Source organism: Haemaphysalis longicornis, unplaced genomic scaffold, assembly GCF_048455015.1.
Source record: "Haemaphysalis longicornis isolate Haplotype H1 unplaced genomic scaffold, Haemaphysalis longicornis Haplotype H1 scaffold_2, whole genome shotgun sequence".
In the NCBI taxonomy this organism is placed as follows: domain Eukaryota; kingdom Metazoa; phylum Arthropoda; class Arachnida; order Ixodida; family Ixodidae; genus Haemaphysalis; species Haemaphysalis longicornis.
Genome location: NW_027526295.1, coordinates 182289551 through 182312317, shown reverse-complemented (window position 1 = coordinate 182312317; position 22767 = coordinate 182289551). Strand labels below are relative to the sequence as shown.

The following is a 22767-nucleotide window of genomic DNA, read 5'->3' as shown; positions in this document are numbered from 1 at the left end:
CATAAAATTACGAGGAGGTGATGTGCTTGTACTACCAACAAGCCGGTCGCGACCATGCTTAAAACGCCATGGCAGCGGGCACGCTCACACTATTTCTCTATTCCAAAGGGGAGAGTATTTTCCCTCGCGTACTTCTAGTACACTACAGCAGCCGTGGGCGCTGATATCCCTGGACTCATTCATGGCCCTGAAAAGGTTAGTTCTCCGATCATGTTTGCGATCGAGAGGCTGGTCATGACTGTTTTCTTAGCACCCCGCAGACATCACATTCTTCTGTAAGAGTGGACGAAATACCTGCATGCTCTCCTGGTGGGGTGAACGGTACATGTTAGGTTTAAGGTAATATTTTAGAAACATGCCCAGATGTTCGCATCAAACTTCATGTGCTCACAAAATATTCCACATATATGCCACACGAGACGTATATACCAAATATACCACATACGACATTTTTCTGCATTTCGATTGTTCACCTTTTCTGTGGCCCATTCCAAAAATGGCAGGTGCGTAATTATTCAATGTACCTTTTCTCTGCAACCACCAAGAGGAATGCAATGATATTATGCAGTATTATTCTAAATGCTCATAGGTTACATTTGAACCAAAACGGTTTCATATCCCCCTTGGAGTTTGTGCCCAAAACAACAATACCACCGCGTGTAAAGCGCCACAGAGGGGGCTGTCTTGCAGAGTAACTTTTTCCCAGCATTATTCGTATTACCAGTATTTTTATAGTTCTGAATATTTATGACTGGGCTGTAGGACTAGCGTGCAAACTTTCACAGGAATGGGGTGAATACTTTCTGAGAAAACGTACATTGAATGTGAAGAATTTATAGAAAACGCATTCAGACAAAAATGAAGGTTTATGTTTGCATAGTGCTTATGGATGCTCAAAGTGCGCCAGGAGAATACATTTCCTTCTAGTTGGTATTTTTTTCCACACGGCAACATCTTAAATGTCCCGCCGAAGTGCGCCGCATGCACCGGTGTTTAACAATGGCGGGCGGAGAGGCCGGTTCGTTTGTATTAGTCTTTTGTGGTTTTCTTTTTATGACGCGGTTCTTGCTTGTGTGCATTTGGCAAGTAAGCGACCTGTACTAAGAGGTTATATGTTGAAAGTATTTACTTTTATAGCAGATGTGCCGCTGGTGGTGCTCTTGTGGCATGTTGAGTCTTTGTTGTTCCCACTGGTTGGTCGTAGCCGCCTGTGTTTCGAGTTTCACAGGTAATCAGTTCACTAGCACAGACAGTGAGGAAGCGGTGTAGCGAAGTGGACACCTCATGGAACTTGCTCAGAGCAACTCCAAACCTCTCAACAAGTTCCGCGAGGCTTCCACTTCGTCACACCACTTTCTCGCTGTTCTTGCTAGTGAACCAATTACCTGTGAAAGTTCCCTTTTGGCTTGTCCCTCTCAGCAAGTTAAGAGACATACCTCCATGTTTCATTCATTATCCTTTCAGCTGTACCACTAAAATAGCAAAGAGGCTTATTTTGGTAAACACTACAATTTACACTGAACTTTCGCATTCCTGCTTTCAGTCGTAACCTGCACTTGCCGTCACGAGTGCTCACCTCCTGTCGCAGATACCCGTTTGCCGCCGTGGAAATCTACGACAATGCCATCTTCAGCACTGAGCAGAAGCAATGACCGTGAACAGTCACCTTTGACCTGCTTGCTTCTTTACAGGACCCCGCTTTACCTCCCAAGCGCCACAGCTTGCGCTCAAGCTCCAAGTCCAAAGACCTGGCCGCCACTACTTCATCAGATGATGAAATGTAATCTTGAGGTCCCCAATCCATGCTTGGTATGCGGCTGGTATCAGAAAGATCATTCCAATCATCTCCACTGAGTGGAGACAAATGAAGCAAATGTGTGTGCGCGCGTCTGAATGCGAGCCTGTCAGAGCTAAGCACCAGGTACAGGCTCTGCCTCCTGGAGTGACTGCCATGATTTCATTCCTCAGGATGCCAAAAAATGGGCTAGTGATGAGTGGGTTGTGACAACAATGACGAGGATGTGTTGTGATGTGCACAAAATACGACCTTTGTCACCAAAGCTGTCAACATAAATGCCATCTATGACCAGAGGTTGTCGCTTCATGTACGCACAAATATATAGACAAATTTCTGCTTGGAGCTCGGCATAAATCCCATTGTGTGATGAAACGCTCCTGAAACCTCGCACAGTAAAGGCCAGTTTACAGAATTGCAACCAAATGACAGCACATCTTCGAAGATGCTGCCTTTCTTACAGCAAAGCCGGAATTTTCAAATGAGCTACTGCTGTCAAATGTGCACACCATGAAAGAGTTGGTCCAGCCAACCAGTCGACTTCGGCATCTTTCAGTGCAGGCAGCACCAGCCCATGTTGTAAAGGGCAGCGGGAGTAATAAGAAAAAACAACCAGTAGCAGTTTCAACTTGTATATTTAATAATAATAATAATAATTATATAATAAAACATCTCGTCTACTTTGTAGCTACTCGAGAAACCAAGGCAAATGCATAGGTTATCAGAGTCAGATACAAAGTTCGGGACACTCGCTTACTTGCAAGTGTTTTGACTAATGGAAAGAAATAGGAAAGGAAAAAAAACTAACGCCTTCAACGCTGTGGATTGCGCTCACCAAACAAGTACATTGCAATTTTATGTAAGAGGTAAGAGTATCATTGTTATCACCACCCTGCTTCTCAGACAAACGTTATCAAGTACAAGTAACATATGTGCATTTGCATCAACAGTGGCACAAAGGAATGCAATGCTCATAACTTTTTTTTTTCACCTCAAGATAGAAAAAAAGAAGAAAAACCGACATTTTCAGCTGCAACAGTGGTCACTAACAGTCGCAGCTGCACCGTAGCAACTTGTCCACAGTTTCTTTTTTCTATTTTTTTTGCCAACAACCAAAACACTCCAAGCAGACACTGCCACAATAGAAGTCAAGGACCAAAACAACATTGTGTGGGGAGTGGGGATGAATAAAAAAAAAGGTCATGCCAAAAAAAAATTTAAAAAAAAAAGTATCAAATGCCAACTCTGCTGATCTCTCTCTCTCCACCCTAAACCACATGACTAGTTCTGGAAAGCCAACATCCTACGCCTGCAAACGGGCGCATCTGATCAGTTTTCGCAGATGCAACACGAGACAAACGCACTCCGCCTGCCATCAGTCCGTCATTCCGCGTCTTACATTTCCTCTCCCAAACGTTCGCGCTTTGTCTCGAGCCTCGTATAATCTCGTTGCACTAGCGAGGCTACGTCATCACAGCTCGTAATGCATGGACACAAAATTCTACTGGAGCAGAATCTTGGGGCACAGGCGTGCAGGAATGTACGGAAAAAAAAAAAACAGTACAGGGCACAGTAAAGCGTATGCACTTGCGCATGGCGGGAACAACAACGGCTAACGTGTGGCGGCAGATGAGGTAATAATGTGCAACATTCCACATGAAACAACTCCAAGACGGGTTAAGAAACAAATTGGCCGGCTCAACAATAGAGGCGGAACACAGACCAAACATTAGCTCAACGTAGAACGAAATTAACGTGTGCGTGCTTTCCAAAGAGGTCTTCCTCACCCCCGCCTCGCTTAGGTAATAGTTGTGGCGGGTATTGTTACCGGTTTCAAAGACACCGTGACAACCACCGGTTCTCGTGCTATGGCCTCTTTCCACTTCCCTGCCCAATGATCTTTCTCTCCATGGCTGAATCAGCCTGCTAATCAAAAATGCAAACGCACACCATGGCACGTCGAAATGAAGACGGCAAAAAGTCGCAGCTCTATTACCGAGTGTGCGTGCAGCTATAAAAAAAGCCAAAAATGAACAGTGTGTGCCCCTACCCTACTTTTTCATGCACTGTCTGCGATGGGAAAAAGGGAAGACAATGTACCTTGCAGGCCTCATCCTGATCACAGCAAGTGTGGCAGCCAAGCTATACTGTGAGGCAAAAACAATACCACGCTTTGTGCCAGGTGTGCGTATGTGTGCACAGATGCTGTTTAGAAGAAACGAAAAAAAAAAAAGTGTCGCCGACATGCTTGCCACCGCTAAGTGTGCTGCTCTGACCAGATCTCGGCTTGTAAGGCAAGTTAGCAGTGTTCTTCCGCTCACGGCTGGCAAAATGGGAATGGCGCCTTGAGCAAATCTTCGCGGCAGTTTTACAACTCGAGACAACGTTCACGTCGCTTGCTTACATCACTCACATCCCTCTTTTCCTCGACATTCCAAAAAACCTTGGCACCCTCCCACGCATATGAAAAACAATGACCAGGCAAAATCGACGCACTACCTCGCTGTTCTACGAGTGAAGAGGGGGGAAAAAAGGGAAGACTGAACTGCCAGCAGCACACAACTCGCATTCTCCAACAATGTCACACCACACGAAACAGCTACCGAAAAGCAACAGTAAACTTGGAAACGATTTTCAATTTTGGAAATGCTCCGTCCAGAACCTCTTGCCCAATAGGTTGTTACTCTAAGTTTGGACACAATGTGCGCACTGATGCTAACCAAGCTTGACATGTGTACCTTGAACACAGACAGGTTGTGCTTCGAGATATCAAAACCAGGCATTTTCCTTGAACGCTCATTGAAAAAGAATCACCTCTATTCATTTGACACGTGACGAAAGGGCAAGCCACGGAGTTGCAGCTTTGCCCAACGGGCTAGCCAACAGACCGAATTTTTAACACACAAATGGCCCTCATAAATGCACACTGCTACTACTGTGCCAAACAGGCTGCTGTAACAGAGACATTGTCCCAAAGTTTGAAGATGATACGGAAAACTGCTTGAACAAATCACAGATTAGTCCAAGGTCCAAGAGACCTAGTCCAAGAGACAAAGGTCCAAGAGACCTAGGCACTCTTTACAACGGTGTCCTAACTGCATGAGCCACTGACAGTCTTGTGACTATTCACTTTATCGTGGCTATTGTGCTTGGGGAGAATGTAACGCTGCCCTCGAGAAATGAAGCACGCATGTTGACAGCACGAGATAGACGAGATACTTTCCCTTGCAGGCCAATAAATTCTCTACCCTGCCATCCAAACTGGCTGTGCCGCACTCTGGGTGTCCTCAGCAAGGAAGACTTTATACTGTATATTAAACACGTAACTAGAATCAGCCTCCCTTTTGAAGGTTGCTCCGAGATGGCTAAAGACTTTTGTGCTGGCAAGACTACAGATGCCAACACTACAGGCTCTAGGACCTCGCACTGACGGCTAGGATACGTGAGCAGGATTCTGCAATGTTGGTGTATTTACACGTATTTACTACCAGCTACATTTACACAGATGACTGGAACGTCTTCAATGTTGAAGGCGTACTTCTTTCTTTTCATTAACAGTTCTTTGCCTCATTGCTTTCATATCACAATTGAACTGTGAAGGCACTTTGCTGTACTTGGTCTTACAGAGGTCTTGTGCACTGGTGAGGGTTCTCCAGAGTTCTGTGCACTGAGCAGCCCGGCAAAATGTACTTCTCGGAATGTGCATAGGGCTTCAATGCTCCCTCCGGTCGTGTGAAAGCAGCTCTCAAGACTGGTGTAATGATTAAAAAAGAAAATTACGGGTCAATGCACAGGTGACACCAAGGTGTAACAAGGTTATTGCCCTATGTTAGATAAAAAATTAAAAAAATTTGCACTTAACCACCTTATATTCAAGCCCAAACCCCTGTCAGCTCAGCCGGTAAACAGAAGCAACGGAAAGAATGCTATGTACGGTACGTTTTTGAAATTTCTATTTGGGCAAGTCACACTATAAAGATGATGTATGGAGATATGAAGTTATGGTATCGAACAGTTTACACTAGGCTGACATTGCAATTTGCATTTACTTCCTGTTTACTTTCATACTTACAATCATTGACACAAAAATTTCCTCAAAACGTATACACAACCTGCCTACTAAGATGCGTGAATTCAGTACATTCAGTACTCTGTAGTTTGCTTTACAAAAACTGATACTTTACAAAACCTGCATAAAAGCCAAGGAAATTATGGAAGACAGAGGTAACGTAGAAAAAAAGAAAGAAAAAGAAACAGCTGTGCCTAGACAAGCCCGCTATAACAAATATGACCAGCATGATAATAAATGAAATTTGTGCACTGGCACTGTTGACTAGCTAATTGAAAATTTATGTTCTAGGTTTTATGCACTCAAATATGGTACCATATTTTGTAGACATTAAGTAGACTTGTACTCCACTGACCCAGACCCAATTTTGTTTTCATCATGGCGCAGAAGTTGTACTTCAAGCAAGGTCTGGTTTCTGTGCAAAAATACACAATCCAGGGGCACAAACAAAAAAACCCCATTACGCTACTTTTTAAGCTGCTCTTTTTTTTTTTTTAGTAAGGAATGAAGTTAGACCTACATACTAAGAATAGAGAGAAAAGATGCTTTCCCGTAGCTAACAGCATTGAAGCCACATTACCGTACCGAAACGGTGGTCATGACCTGCAAGTGAGGATGCACTAATATGACATTGTTCCTTTGACACATGCTGTTGGATGGCTGTCGTTTGGACTGACAGACAGCTTTTGGCAGCTAGTGATACCAATACAAGAGTCCCACTAAAGTTTCGCATCAAAAGCCCTCAGACAAAACTTTCTGATCTCCATCAAAGCACCAATGGCACACAGACCCTATACCAGAATTGGGCTTGTAACAGATTTATCCCCTCTTGCACGATGCGTTGTGTGCTTGGTTGGGAGCTTTGAATTCTAAGCCATCTAACAGAACTTTAAAGACAGCATCTATCACTCTTGTTCCACAATATACTTGGCACATTACATGCAAAGCTATTGCTGTAGGATGCTAGCATCACACTATACCAAATATACCGCTTTCACACACAGCTAATTCAAACCTGAGCACGGACTTTACAATGGCAACCCCTCAGCTCGCTAAGCCTAGAGAACTGTAGGAAAAAAAAAAAAAGGCCCTCGAAACCGTCACCAGTGCACACAACCCCTGAAAAACGGTGCACAAAGTGCTTGCGGTCGGACTGGCAATGCTGCAGTACGCACAGCGGCTAGTTATGAATTTGGCCTTTGTAAGTTGACCATAATGCATGCGGTGACAGGCGCTTTTTCTCCAGGGGCACCAAAATTGTGATCGAAGCTACAGCGATGCCATTTAAAGGTTAAGTATGAGGTTCCACCCAGGAATATAAGGGCTGCCCACAGCCTTCCTCTCTCTCTTTCCCTACTTACTCATAAGGAAGCTCTCATTATGCCCGAGTGCCAACAAAGCACAATGGCAAGCTTCTGCGCTGTTGGCACATGTATAAATCACAAATAGCAACGGCAAAAAACCACTTTTACTTCACCTTTTTTGCGTGGTTGTAATCATTTACAAAGGAGTAAGTAAATGCTCTAAAACAACATTGTAGAAAAAAAGACCAGAGGAAAAGGGGAAAAAAATTGGGGGAAGCAACAACACGACAAGCACACATCAAAAAGTATCTCAAACAGTCTGCACGCATACCCGATGAACAATGAAAAGAGAACACAACATGAGCAACGACACGAGACGTACAACACTACACTGTCAGCAGAAACACAGAAATGGAGCAAGATGGAGTCACCGCTCACTCCAGGGTGAACAGAGCTGGCCTTGCTAGCTCCCCTTGCGCCTTGCGAAGGGGTAACATAAAAAAAAAAAAACACGGACATGTACAGATACGTCGTTATCTCGCATTCTCTCTCCTCCCCCGTTTCTCCGTGCCACCTCTTTGAGCGACAGAAGGCAGGGAAAGAAGAGACGTGGCTGTTGTGTATGTGTACGTGTGTGTGTGCGCGTGTGAGCTGAAGTCTCTCGTAGTCTCAGAGTCGCGCCCCTCCATCCAGTGAGGCCGATGGGGAGGAGACTCCACACATTCAGTTATGCTAATGTCGCTTGGAGGTGCGTGACCTGCTGTTGGCTGTGAGTGCTCAGTCGTCGCTGTCGCTGCCAGATTCACTTAAGTGCAGATCTTCACCTGCAAGGCAACACCAAAGAATTTCACGTTAGCTTGCTCCTGAAACCAGATTGCGAGAACATGCTGACAGATGATGCTGATCTGATGATGGGCACATTTCTCCTGCCCACGCAAGCAAGCAAGAAGGCAAGTACAGAGTTACCTGCTTTTTAGCAACGTGAGGAGTGAATGGCTACATGCAAACATCCCTGCTGAAGAGGGTGACCATAATTCAGATTCTGCCAGAACCGTGGCCCCATCCTTTCACAGGGACAATGGCATAACATCCTATCGCACTGCCTACTCTGCTTATGACGAGCAAGATTGTGATCCCACTTCATAAGGTGACAATGTTCGTCTCTTGTGATAAGCGGGACCGAGATCCGACTCACCATTTCACTCCCTACAACTCCTAGCATGGTGAAGAATGCGTCATGATGATGGTGAAGCCACCATAGCATGTACGGACACATTTTTGCTCGGAGCTAGGCATGCACCCTTCAGTTTTCTACAATAACATGGTCTTTTTGAGATTCCCTGCAAGCCCCTGCAAACACAACCACAAATGCTGCCACCTGTGCCTTTGAGATGATCATAAAAAAGTGGTTGGGTTAGAAAGTCCGCATCAATACCCGAAGCTTGCAGCTCCTGGCCACCAACTTGTCATTGCTCAGTGCAGCTATGTGCGTTACGCTCTTACCCGATCCCAGTACAGCACGTTGGAAAGGTTAAGCTGGAATAAGCCGTTTCTATACCCTAACAAACTAGTAGGGTTCATGCTAATTATGGTAACGTGGCTTTCGAATCATTGCCATCCGACAACTGCTTAACTAAAGGTGCTTGGAAAAAAAAAAAAAAAAAAAAAGATTTCTTTCCTTTTTTCCGGAATCAGACTCCAGAGGGAAAAAAATGGACCTTTAGGGGCTATTATGAGGAACATTCAAACTCCCCCTGAAAGGACGGTGTATACTTTTCTTCCAGTCAATAAGGCTGAAAAAATACCAGAGGACTTGCTATTTTCTTTTAGATCAAAACCCTTACCTGTTTGTTCCTTTATGTGGAGGAGAAAAGAGAAATGCTCAAATAACCTACAGACATTCACTGACCATCCCTGTCATCCCCCACTGCTTTCTACTGACTATTTGCCACATTATATTCGTCAGTTGACCCTCTGCTACGTCAGCCTGCTTACTAGCAGTTTAACAACGGTCTAAAGTGTGTCGAGTTGCATCAACTGGAAGTTTGAGGGTAAACGTTTGTTCTGTTCAAAGGGCACTCGATACGACATGTCAAACTGCAGTGACTGCGTGGTATAAGGAAGCGCAGGAGCATGCAGTTTCAATACAGTTCATTGCGTAAAAACTATTTCATTAACTAGCTGATAAATAAGATGCTGCAGGAGTACTTCTCTCAACACCAGCGCATTTTTCTTCATTTCATGACATGTGCTTTCAGTCACACTAGTGCAAAAGAAAAACTTTTTTTTTCCTGTGCATCATTGTAGATAAGAAAGGTACTCACTCAGTTGGCTAAACCTGGGCATACTTAAGGAAGCATTACTGGAGTGCTGGCCGTTTGTTCCATTAACCGCTGCTGCAGCAAAAAAGAAAGAGGAACAGGCATAAGAAAGTTGCGAGGTGCAGCATTTGGGCAGTCACAAGAACCAAAATGCGTCGCTTCCAACTGCTCGCAGAACTTTGGCAAGCAAAATTTAAAGAACACAACAGCTCAAGAGCACAGCCTAATTTTGAAGCTGCACAGCCATTTCTTTAAAGGGACCGTGAAGGCAACAGACAACTCTGCTTTTCTTAATAAAGCAGCTGATACCTCAGCATGATCTTGCTCGAGTGGAAACGCTGCTGGCATCATTGAAGAATCGGCGTTCAAAGCGGTGGGTTTTGAATTACCCGCTTACTGTCCCACAAAGACACGGCAAGGCTTCTGCGACGTGTTTGGGACAGCTGCCAAAAATGGGTGGTCAGTACGCAGTCTCAACACCGTAACGAAAAAAGGGTTAATTGGAAACTTGATAAATTTAGTGAAACCTAGCAGATGTTCACTGCATAACAGCCCTATGCCCCATTTGGCAGAGCCAAGGGCTTCACTCTTGCTTTGGGCGATCAAGCTATGTATGACTTGACTTTTTTTTTTTTTTTTTCACAAAATACTGCAGGCATGAAGCCCCAGCAGGAGTGGTACAGGCAATAAAGAGGAAAAAAAAGACAATCAATTCTAAGATCACGTACATACAACAATGAATTACAAGGCAATTACATGAATTACATTTTTTAACGAAAAAAGGGGGCAGAGGAACATGTCATCGAAAGAAAACAATGCTACAACACATTGTAACAGTGGAGAAGATAACTGCAAGTCATTATCACATCACTAAATAAACATCTGCGTCAATAGAATCTGTTGACAGAAGGGCTTCAAAGGGTAACTTGTTCCACTCAGAAATCGTGCGTGGAAAAAACGAAAATTTGAAAAGATTAGTTCTGGCGAAATATGGAGTAAGCGCACGCGAGTATTCTACCACTGAACCACCGACGGCTGTAACATTAAGGGACAAGAAGAGAGCGGAGTGGGTCAGGGAACAAATGTGTGTTAAGGACATATTCATAGAAATTAAGAAGAAATGGACGTGGGCAGGGAATGTAATGCGAAGGCAGGATAACCGTTGGTCATTAAGGGTAACAGAGTGGATCCCCAGAGAAGGCAAGCATGGCAGGGGGCGGCAGAAAGTTAGATGGGCAGATGAGATCAAGAAGTTTGCGGGGATAAATTGGTCGCAGTTAGCACAGGACCGGGATAATTGGAAATTAATGGAAGAGGCCTTTGCCCTGCAGTGGGCGTAGATACGCTGGTGTTAGTGGTGGTAGTAATGATGATGATGGAGTTAGGGCCAGGACATGTGACGACCGCACCGGGTTGCCAGGAGACTAATGTAGAGGCTGGAATCAAGTAAGAGCTTCCGGTTAACTAATTGATAACGAAATTATAGCCGAAATGATTTACGTTGGGATTCTCATGTTGGGATACCATGTCTTTCCACCAGGGCAGAAGCGGAGTCTGTTCGCCCGTACATACTATAAATAAAGCGGACGACTCTTCGTGCTTGGATCCCAAATAACGCAAGCGTATTCAAGTTTCGGTCTAATGATTGAAGTACAAGCTAAGTATTTAACTTGTGAGGGAGCGTCCTTGAGTTTGTGTCGCAATAAACGAAGTTTACGGAAGGCGACAGCGCATATGTTACCGTAAAATACCAATTAAGCGCCCTAACCCATGCAAGCGCCCCCTCTCATAATCTGAGTATTCCGAGTTTTCGCACACTACCAAACAAGCTCCCCTCCCCCAACCACCCATTGATGGCCCAAACCACTGAAACCAAAGCCGCACAAGAACGATTCTGACCGCGCCCTTGTCTAAACCAGAATCCAATCCAAGTACACAGGGTAGCCGTAAATTCCGCACACGCTCACCATTTTCTTATTGTCATCCGACACTGCCGAATGTACTTGTGACTTTGACAATGGTGGTTCGTGATATGCATTCGTAATGAAAGCCAGAAGACACTGGACGATTTCTGAGAGCCACCGAAGCCATTTTGCTCCTCTATGAACGCCCTCCGAACACGTCCTGAGTACACCTTGTTCAACATCTCAAAAATGGAGCAGATGATGGGAAGAACTGATTCTCCGGCTAACAGGACCAACAACACGGTTGATAGGAACACCGAATGAATAGCTCACACTGGTTGCGCGAAGAGGGGCTTCAGTCTTCGTCAGCTTTACTGAAAGTGTGTTTTCTCTCCAATGAACTGCATTATTTTTTTTCTTTTTCAGGGAGGAGGGGGTGGGGTTAAGATTGGTTAAGATTTACATGCTGCCATTTTGAATTACGGGGCAGTTCCAAACAAGGCCCCTTTCCCCAAAATTTCCTGAACTGCCCGCATTTCGGGGGGGGGGGGGGGAGCGCTTGCTCGGTATTTTACGGTGGTGATGTAAGAGTTCCAACTTAAGGTAGTGGTTACCGTTACGCCGAGATATTTGTGTTCATCTACGTCGTACTGTACCATAAAGACGTCTAACATGCAACTAAACCATGACAAAACAGTATACCCCCGTATGACTAGAAAGAACCCTCAGTACCCTCCCAAGAAAACAGTGGCAGATACTTGTTCATAATCCTGCCCATTTCACAAGCTGTCATGCTGTAACGAGAACCACTCAAGAATAGCACACCATCGTGAAATGACACTACTCTTAATTTGAAACACGAGTTCCAGCTGCATGCTTCAACCAACTGGGCACTTGCAGAGTCACAAGTCGAGTGTGTGAAGTAGTTTATGAGTCAGTCATACCCCTTTTCCCTGCCTATCTCCTAAATACAGCTTGTGTTAAAGCTCGCATTGCAATTGGTATCAGTGTTCCTCTAAATATGCAATCTTTCGGATGAAGCGAAGTTGTATATTGACTTCACGGTTCTCTTATGGCTGAATTTTAACGGCTGATACAAAGTACTTCTGGAGAAAGTTTTTCTGCTGTTTGGAGCAAGTACATTACAATGGCAGAAATGGAGCACTCAAAGCTTCTTCCAATAGCAGCTTATGAGTAGCTACCCAGCCAAGGTCGCTCTAGAGAGCAATGAGAACTACGTTGCCAATATCGGTGAATTCGGCTCGAATTCCACATGAGTCACAATGTACAACCTCCTTCTGGCCTTCACTAGATCTGCTTTGTTTCGTTCAAGACATTACACTCCCACCACAGCTCACCGTGTCTCTGCCAAAGCAGTGCGCTTCTGGACTGTTGCGTTGCATTTTCAGTACAACGAAGTACAGTGTTCAGAGGCCACAAAAAAGATTATTGACCCAGTGAGAAACTGGAGTAGAACTGAACTGCCTTTATTTTAGTATGCACTGAAGCACATGCGATTGTGGCTCGTGGGCCCTAAGCACTGCACAATACCCAGTCTGGAGTAAAGCTCTCCTTTTCTAATACCTTTAATATTTCTCCTCTCTACTTTTCTAATATTCACGACTGCAGTTGGCACAGCTGCTCTTTGGGGCTAGCGACAGACGCTAGTGCGTCTGTGCAAGGAGCCCTTGCATCCTGTCGGTAATTGGGCTGTCGATAATTGGAAGGGGGGAGGGATAATTTTTTTAGAGCAGGATATCACCTGTAAACCATAATTTTGAGGCATTAAAGAAAGGCAGCAACATGAAAAAGTGTTTTGTAAAAAGACTACTTGCAGAGCCCCACACAGGGCCACAGTATCACCAGTGAATGCAAAGGGAAGCCTAGAATTTGAAAAATTGTTGATGTTATTCAAAACTATTTGGCTGTGTAAGTGTAGCCCCAGAAAGCTGAAGAGACCCTTGTGAGGCAATATATAAGCATCAGCAATTAGCACATCAGAACTTCATGTGCAGCTTGCACCAAGACGGCTAGTGTTCCGATCGCAGACCAGGAGCGAGTGCTACTCACCAGGGTGACATGCAATAGCTACGTGAAGTCGGTCGACCACTCTGTATCTGCCACTAGCATTCACCGCCAGTGCAACAGCCCGCATCACAGATCCTTGTCCGAACTTTCTATGCTTCTCAGCTGGCCTTTGTTGGCAATGGCAATACTTCAGGACCAGAGCAATAGAAACGGCATACAGCGTTATAGGCAACACTGCCGTGCCTTACGCTCTCAGAGACATGGTCAGCAGCCCTGCTGTGCTTAGGCAGTAGAGGTGTAGCGGCAGAAACGATGAAATTATGACAGACATGGTGGAGGAATGATCTTCACGATGATCACAAAGAGTGGACAACAAAAATTTAGTCATTGTCATTAGAATGCACGACTGCCGTAGCATGGCCGCTCGATCAAATGCACATGCAGCCGGCCAAGTGGCGCTACTGCCAATAAGCGAGCACCACCGTTCAAGAATGAGCTGGAGAGCCGGTCACGCTGTTGGCTTTAGCAAGCGCAGAGAACTGAATGCATAGTTTGCATTGAGTGCACGAACACACAAACGCACGCAATGTGGGTAGGAAATGCGATTGTCATTGTTATACTTAGGCCTTTTTATGTATGTGTTTTTGTGGCAGTAAGTCCCGTGCATGCGGCGCTTTGCCGCTCAACTACTGTGTCCCGCTCTGAAGCTCGAACGCCGATACCACAAGTTTTCCTGCAACTTGGAACGTCGCTAGGTGTGGCTTAAGAAATATTTCTCGTAAAGGACCAATGGGACATGGACGAAAACCGGAACCAAGCGACAGGTCACTGGTATGCTTTAAAGAAGGCGACTGCAGGAAAAAGCGAAAGTGAAGATTGTAGTTCTGACACCAGTACCAACTGTGTTTCCCAGGTACCCCGACTAGATACAGAAGGACAATGCAAAGCCCAGAAAGTGTAGAAGCTCCTGTGATGTTAACACGGGAATGGCCAGTGCAAGTAAAGGCCTGAGAAGACCCAGCGCAGGTTTCCTGCCATTTCACAGTGATGAACTAGAAGCACTCGCTCTCGACATACCCGTAGAAGCGTGCGTAGAAAGTAGCTTTTCAACTCATGTGGGATGCAAAACCACTCCAGACATCGTGCACATCATAGAAGGGAACAAAAAAAAAAAACAGAGGTGCGACTAAAACAAACGATTTATTGTTAATTAAATGGACAGCAAAGATTGCGAAGATTATGCGACGAAATGAGAGACCATTTTCAGCCGTATAAAGATGACAAGGAAATTAAAGCTTTCGTACAGCTCTTGGAAACTGCAAAAAAGTGGTACAAATCTGCTCACTTTATGAGCAACCAAGAGGCTAATTTCAACTAGAAAAATTCTCGTGCTCTGTAGATAGGCTGCATGAATGTGTGCTTTGGAAAGCATGCTCCCACGAGAGGTACGGATCTAAGCCTGTAAATACAATTTTTGTTGTGGTTATTGCAGACAAATGAAGACCCGTATCAGGCTCCTGGTTCACTCTTTAGTTTTCGTGGCTTTGGATACAGCAACAGCATTACACAACTTAGAAACCGTACAAGGACGTTACAAAATTCCACTTTCAAGTGTTTCTTTTACTTAGGAGAATCTAGATATATATGAACCTGAAGTTGAAAGCTTCGACTGAAAGCGGGATTTCTGGAGATTAAAAACAGAATGCAAGACGCTGGTACGTGAAAATCGTTTAAAACTGGTGAATGTGAATGCAGTAAATGCATTACTATGGAATGCTGTGCGAGTTCGTGCTATTGAACTTTGTAACTTGCGAACACGCTCAGGCTCCTTGTAAGAAATTTGTAGCAGCAGAAAGCTTCAACTTTGTCATCGGCCAACACTCTGCAGCTCAATCAGTGCGCAAGTGCAAGAGCACGTCTGCTATGCAATTTTCAATAAGCAACACCACTTCTGTAATACAAAGTTCAGGTTATGTATGAACTAAGGTGTTTCACACAGTTAACAGGTATTGATTTCGACATCACGTAAGCGAGAGCATGGAAATAAAATAAAATGCCTTTCAAACAAACTAACGCCAGCTAACAGCCATCACAATGGCTGATATAACAAACGATGTTTATTGTTTACCACTCTGCACGAACACTCGGATGCGAAACAAGAGGCCAATGAATTGCCCACTGCTGGCACGGCTAGGCACATTTCGCCATACTTGCGCGCAAGCTCATTTGCTTGCTCTGTCAAGACCCTTGATTTGATTGATTGTAGGGTTTAACGCGCCGACGCTACGCAGGTGATTAGGCGCGCCGTAGCGGAGGGTTCCAGGTTAATTTTAACCACCTGGGGATCTTTAATGTGCGCCGAAATGTCGTACACACGGGCATTTTTGCTTTTCGCCTCCATCAGAAAAGCGGCCGCCGCGGCCGGGAATCGAATTTGCGACCCTGTCAAGACCCTTCACACAAATGCTACAACTCTTGCGTGACGGAAAGGCACACTGCCACCTGACACATTGCCACTGCCATTGCGGTGCAACCCATGCCTTCAGTGCTCCAGAAGTCACCTGCTCCACACATTATCACTGTGGGCTTCCTTGATTGAACAATCCCGTATAGCTCGAAGACAACCTCCCGCATAGAGGTCCCATAGAAACAATTGCGAAAATACAGTGATGGACTACATGCTGGGCAGTCTGCGGACAGTCCGGTAATGGAAATCGATGGGGCCCGTTGAATCACGTGCATGTACAAGTATTCGAAGTGTAACCCCTTAAATTATTGTCTCCGTGAACAACTATAAAGATTCCCTCACCAACTTTCCAGGTACTACTACTTGGCACAGTTACCTGACACATATTATCCAGGAACACAGCATGTGGAGCAGCGGTTTGGGCAACACTGCAGGTTCGATGGCCGATTTTGAGGCAGTGTTTCTTGCGGTCACTTAATCCACAGACAATCGCACGCCATGCCTTGCTCTGACGGCAGGAACACCTAGCACAAAGCAGCCACTCTTTGTATTTTTAAATTAGGGCATGCATTTTACTCCGAATTTAGCATTTTGTCTCTTACAGCATATCCTCTATGCTTTCATCTAGGCAATTTTATGCAACCGCTGCCAGGAAGAGGCACAGAGACAGAACTTAGAAGGGAAAAGAGCCTCGGGAGAAAAGGAGGAGGAGGGAGACGGGGGGCACTCACTATGATGAGCCTTAGAAGAGTGGGAGGAAGAAGCATTCTTGTGGGGCGGGGCGTCCTCGTGCTCAGAGTCGCTGGAGTCCGAGCTGGCTGAGCTCTTGCTGGTCGAGTTGCTCGAATCACTAGAGTCCGACAGCACGCCCACATCAGGAACTTCTTGGCAGTCTGCGAGGGAACAGGCACAGAACAGGTCGTCAACACTGCTTGCACTAAGCCAAGGCCGACTGTCTGGGTAAGACGATGTTGGGCCAAACTTTTCCGCCATTGGATGTGCAGCCCACATTTACGGTTCAGTGTACTCATGCTTCTCAATTTAGAAAGCTAACCTATTATAATAGGGGGGAAAAAAGGGGAAAAAAAAAAGAAGAGAAAAAACATTTGGCTTTGCCACACGTTGGGCACACCTTTCTTGCTTTACCGCATGTGCTCTCGTGCTGCTTTCCTGCATGATGCATCAGTTGGGCAAGGAAGCCTAACTTGTGTAAAACATGTCACAATTGGGCACACGAAGGAATAGTTCAATCCTTTCAACCGCACGAATCAGCTTAGCTGCTTGAAAGCACGACAGAAATTAAGCTATAAAAATGACAACTTCATAGAAAAAAATTCCAAGTCAGCCTTGCAGTGAATAGCCAATTTAAAGCAATAGCAGTGCGCTAAATAGGAGAGGGATTAGGTAGCTGAATACGCTAGACGTAATCACAGGAGGGAAAGCTGATTATGTTGCATGTAACAATCTTACTCAAACGCAAAAGCTGCAAGAATTGTGTGAACTCTAGCCAAACAGGCCATCAACATTTCCAGACTACTAAATGAAAAACAGGTAAAACCAAGGCACATTGTGATCTACTGTCGGATTTGCTTTCGCTCGTAAAGCTTCTGATTCACTTATTTTAAGCATGCTGTTGTACCCTTGGCTCTTTTGCAGAGCTCTGGCATTGTGCAGAAAAGGAAGCTCAACAGCAGGCAATCAGTAGGGAAGACCAACTTTTTTTTGCAGACCACCCCGGTTTGACAGAAGGTGGAGAAGGAGGCAGTTTCACTGTTCAATGCAGGACTCGTGAGCCCTACAAAATGTTTATGCTTTTCATGTCTCTTATTCAGAACCATTGTTCTAAGTAGCAATTAGTCAGTGATGTGCAAGTCCAAAACTCCCTTTTAATGACCACACCCAGATCGCTGAAACATTCACATCTTGGTGCTCTGGCCTTCCATAAGAACAAACATGGCATATGTCTGTTTACTCCCTTTCTTCATGTGGGAACTTCACATGTGCATGTATTCCCTGTAATGCACTTTGGAATGCTGATTTCTGAACAAAAAAGAACTGGTTCAGTGTTGCTTGCACGGTTCCCATAGACACTCGATGTCCGTGCACCCATGTCTGTGCCATGGCTAGTTTCGTAAATTTTTCCTTAAGCCCACCGACAAGGCTGTTCCTTTCCATACAGTTATTATGCAGACTGACGTGTGTGCATACGCATTCTTTTCAGCCCACCAGTACAGTTGTCAGCAAGCTGTCAACCTGTCACCCGTCTCCTACCTTCCTGTGTGTTGTCAAATATGCAACCAATGAGCGACTTTACAACAGGTGAAAACTCCAGAACAGAGAAATGACAAAGAGAAAAGTAAATGCAAGAATACTAAAATGTCATCCGTACTGTTGGAATACTTCACAGCTCCAGTCACAACACCTCAAACAGCAGCCACAATAGCCTGAAAAGGATTTTGCAAAATTTTTGCAAAAGGGCCTTCTAGCAAAAACACCGTGCACATTAACAGCATTGTTTTTTGCATTCCATTCTTCCATTGTTCATGTTTTTTTTTGCATTCATTGTGCTATTATTTTCGCCAGTTCTTTTTTATGTTCCTCAAAATTTTGATCAGCAATGTTCTCATAACAAAGCCACTTGAGCTGCCACAAACGCCCGAATATACAGCGATTTTTATGACAACAGATCTCTGTTAAATTAATTGACCCCTTCTTGCACACCATAAACTTGCCTGAAACTTCCTTGTTTTCCTTTCAAGTACACATCAAACACAGGCATATCGACAGGCAACTAGTAATCAGGCAAAACGTAATGAAACTGGTATGCTTCACCCACTTCTTATTGGGGGCCACTAATAAATTAAATTGTGGACAAATCCTTTCCGGTATGACACAAAGTACACCTGCAGGGTCTCTCCAAGAAAATATGCAGTCTGCAAGCTAGTCATATTAGTCATGACAGGGAAGCAAGGGAAACGAATTTGTCTAATCAGTTCACAAATTTCTCCCTCCCAAATAAACTGCTCACGTTTGACATCACCATCGTGTATAAGCAAACCTCTCGTCAAATTAACACCATGCTGAAGGTTCCACCTGTCACCGTGCACGCTGTCATCATGCAGTAAAGCTGAATGCTGCCAGAAACGGAAATCTGCAAGACATGTCGGCGGGTACTGGAACAAGCAGCGCATCCTGTTTGGGCAGGTATGTCTGCCTGCTTGCATCTGTTAAACATCAACAAGTATCAAGCATGGAAATGCGGCAAGCAACTCGCTTTGCACTACATTCCCACAGCCAATTCCCAATGCATGCTGCTTGGCAACAAGCCCAGGAAGGATTTTTGTGTTAACAGTGCACGTTATCTGGCTGGTTCTCGGTAGCAGCATGTGATGCACACTCATGTGGTGCATGTGTGACGTCTTGTGGAAGTTCATCAGTTCCCAAGAGCGCAGAACTGGTTAAAAACTGCGCCCTGTTGGGTGTGAGGGGACACAGAACTGATGCACAGCTGAGCCCACGCTTGCAACATGTTGCACATTTAAAAACTGCTTTCCGATCTCCCCGAGGGCAACTTGTGACTGCCCTCTACTTTCACAACCCTACCATACAACATTGCGCCCGGTTCCAGGAAAAAAAATTTGTGTGTACGTACACACCCCGGAGTTGTCCTGTTTGATATATCCTTCGGTGGCTAAGACGTAGAGACTACAGTCAAAAAGCATTCAAGATTGGAGTTCTCCTGGTGCACTTCACCAATCTCACCTATGCCACTAGCGCATATGTTCTCTAGACAAAGGATTTCATCTTTCATAGTGATTGATGCGTGCACAGCTGCAAGAAAAAATTTTTTTGTACGTGCTACATACACCCTGACCTACCATAAAAGCCATCAACACCAGCCAGGATGTACGCGAAGGTTTGGAATGATGAGCGGGATCTTGATCACACTCGCAAGATGCAGTGGCCATCACCCCTCTTACTCGTGTGGGGAATGAATGACGAATGGAAGGGTGACCTCACTCCCTATGATGCTAGATGGTGGTGGAGGAGTAGATAGGATCTTACAAAGACATGCCTTTCTGCCTCTCTGGCAGCAGGACTGCAATGTCTCTTCTTGAAAGAGACAGTAACACGCCATTCATTGAGATGACGACAGGAATTGCGATTCCAGTCTTCAAATGAGAGCACCATTGCTCATCAACAAGGCAAAGACTGCACTGAAGAGGAGAGCATGTGTCTAGCAGGTTTGTGAATACGCTGCTTGTTACACTCTGCGTTCTTACCAGATCCTTCAGAAGAGGAGGAATTAACCCAGATTTTTTTCGTCCCTACAACTGTAAGTTGTCACAAGTGAAACCACTACAGCAATCAACTGGGGGCAGCATCAATGCAAAGCAACAGATGAGACGAGCTGCATCATCTCGTTTTTGATTCTCATGGCAACTAAGTGCACCTGACAAAAGAAAGCAGGAAGCCACCACGCAAGTACGAAAAAAAAGTTCGTCTGCACATAGCGTAGGTCTAGTATCACTAGCGCAATGTCAAACGACGCAACACTGCATTTAGTGGTCACTGGTCCTGTGAACTTTTATGACTACAACCTATGTATCTTTGCTCAGTCCTATCTTATGCCTCTAGTTTCTATTGATTGTAGGGTTTAACGCGCCAACGCAATGCAAGCGATGAGGCGCGCCGTAGTGGAGGGCTCCGCATTAATTTTGACCACCTGGGGGTCTTTAACGTGCGCCGAAATCTCGTACACACGGGCGTTTTTGCTTTTCGCCTCCATCAGAAAAGCGGCCGCCGCAGCCGGGAATCGAACCCGCGACCTCGTGCTCAGCAGCGCAACACCTTAGCCACTGAGCCACCGCAGCGGGTGCCTCTAGTTTCGAATTTCCAGTAATAAACTTCTCTCACAGGCACCAAGAAGTTGATGCAGCCAAGAAAACTGTTAGTACAGGTAATAAAATTTAATGCTGCGGCCTACATCAACAACACAACGAGTCTGCTAAGGTTCATACAACACTAACTTGGTGTAACAATACCGGGCTATCAAAGCAGAAGAGGATTGAGTGTAGCAGAGATCTGTGAAATTGACTGTGTTCTTGAGCAACTAGCTACTTCCGGTTGTTGAAAGGACTACAAGTAGAAAAAAACAATTCATGGTTGAATTTCCCCTTGCCAAGGAATTGCTAAGAACGTAAAATACGATCACAACTGACAGGTGTATTCTGGCGCTCACCAACACACCAGCGCTGCTCCCACTCAAGCTACTCTTCACTTGAGTGGAGAGCGTGTGTGATAGCTGTTGCTCCCAAGGAGACACTGTTTGCCTACAGTTACCCCCGAAGAGAGGGGTCATGATCTGGCCCTTCAAGCATGACTTATTCGGCCTCTAATTTTGTTCAACGATGAACTACCTCATCCTTTTCCTCACTCATGTAACAGGCACGATGACATAACGTACTATGCCTTCTCGAGGGGGAGCTAGCCATTTTCCAGTTCAGCACCCCTAACGCAAAAGGCCCCCGCCCATTCGGCTGAAGACACCAAGCTTCCGAAGCATTGGGAGCCCACTGTCTAGATGACTAGAAGGTTAACTCAGTGGTGCCATCATCACAACTTTTGGGCAAAATAACGTTCTACTGCTACCACTACTACCACCCACGGGCCTTGGCATGGGGGTGCAAAAAGGTTTTTTGGTGCAAAAGGGGGGTGCAAAAACTTTTTTGGCAACGAATAAAGGATGCATTATTTTTAAAATATTGGGTTTGCAGCTTTGCAGAATATTATACACAAAGAACCATGAACCGCGTTGAACTCTCGAATGTACTTGACGTGACGTCATTCTAGTGGCGCTGCCGACCGCCGGCGCACGCATGGTCGCTTGCGGATGCGCCTCAAAACGAGAATTTCAACGGCGCCTCCTAAATTCCAGAAGCAATGAATTGTGAAAATATTTGGGATTTATGTTCTTAAAAGATCGTGCAAGCAGACAAAATTAGGCAAAGACAAATGCATTTTCTCTTCACGACCCCTTTAAGGCGACACCTTGCTGATGCCCATTCTACCACCCCTTCCCGCACTGTATATCAAAACTGAGGAGTGCTCATTACTTTGTTTCTTATACGAGAAGCGGGGCATCTCCCTATCAGTGAGGATCAAGTCAATGATGGCGATTGATGCGACGACGATGCTGCACACCTCTGAATGCGTGTATTTTGCTCTTCCTGTCCCACAACGGCGGGTGGGGGCACATTTGGTGCTCCTGTTTGCCCAGCTGGCAAGGGTCGCAGTTATGCCCAGCTTATGCCCCCGAGCAGGCACCCACCGTGGAGGGTCTCGGTGGTGAGCAGGGGCATGCTGTCCCTGCTGGCCGAGGGTGCCCGGCTGGAGGAGCCGCCCCCTCCACCTTCCCGGGGCGTCACCAGGGTGGGCATGGAGGGGCTGCTCTGGCTGCCGGGTGGACTGCCCCGCTGCGGTTGGCTCGGGGAGATCCTCGGCTGGTGCTGCTGCTGGCTGCGTGCCGGCTGCTGCTGCTGCTGCTGCTGCAGGGGCCCATTGGGCGAGCTGGATGCCCAGCTGCTGCCGTGCTTGCCGTTGGTCTGCGGCTGAGGCGGCGAGAGCTTCGCAGAGGGCGAGTGCTTGCGCGACCCCGCACCGCCGCCGCTGCTGCCACTGTCGATGGGCGTGATGGGCCGCGGCTGGATCTTGCTGCTGCCTTCCGCCCTGCAGGACGAGGGGGAGGGGGAGGACAAGGGTCACCACAGCATGGGAGAATAACAGGGACCCTACCGACGAGGGCTCTCATGGTTTCACTGCCTGGATGATGACCTGCTTTATGCCGCTTGCACGCCATTACAAAAAACCAAATACCAA

The 22767-nt window shown here is 45.8% G+C and overlaps 1 protein-coding gene across 3 annotated transcripts in view; it reads right to left on the bottom strand.

Moving 5' to 3' along the window:
- Positions 1–2411: 2411 nt before the first annotated feature.
- Positions 2412–22767, bottom strand: part of Eaf (ELL-associated factor) — a 117043-nt gene continuing 96687 nt past the window's right edge. For 2 of the 3 annotated variants that reach the window (XM_077698854.1, XM_077698852.1), the window contains exons 4-7: positions 22220–22617; positions 16620–16781; positions 9493–9564; positions 2412–7992 (exon numbers count right to left, since the gene is read on the bottom strand). In XM_077698854.1, the coding sequence (XP_077554980.1) occupies positions 7946–7992; positions 9493–9564; positions 16620–16781; positions 22220–22617 (679 nt within the window). In that variant the 3' untranslated portion in view covers positions 2412–7945. The remainder of the gene's footprint in view (positions 7993–9492; positions 9565–16619; positions 16782–22219; positions 22618–22767) is intronic. The other variant, XM_077698853.1, reaches the window with a different exon arrangement.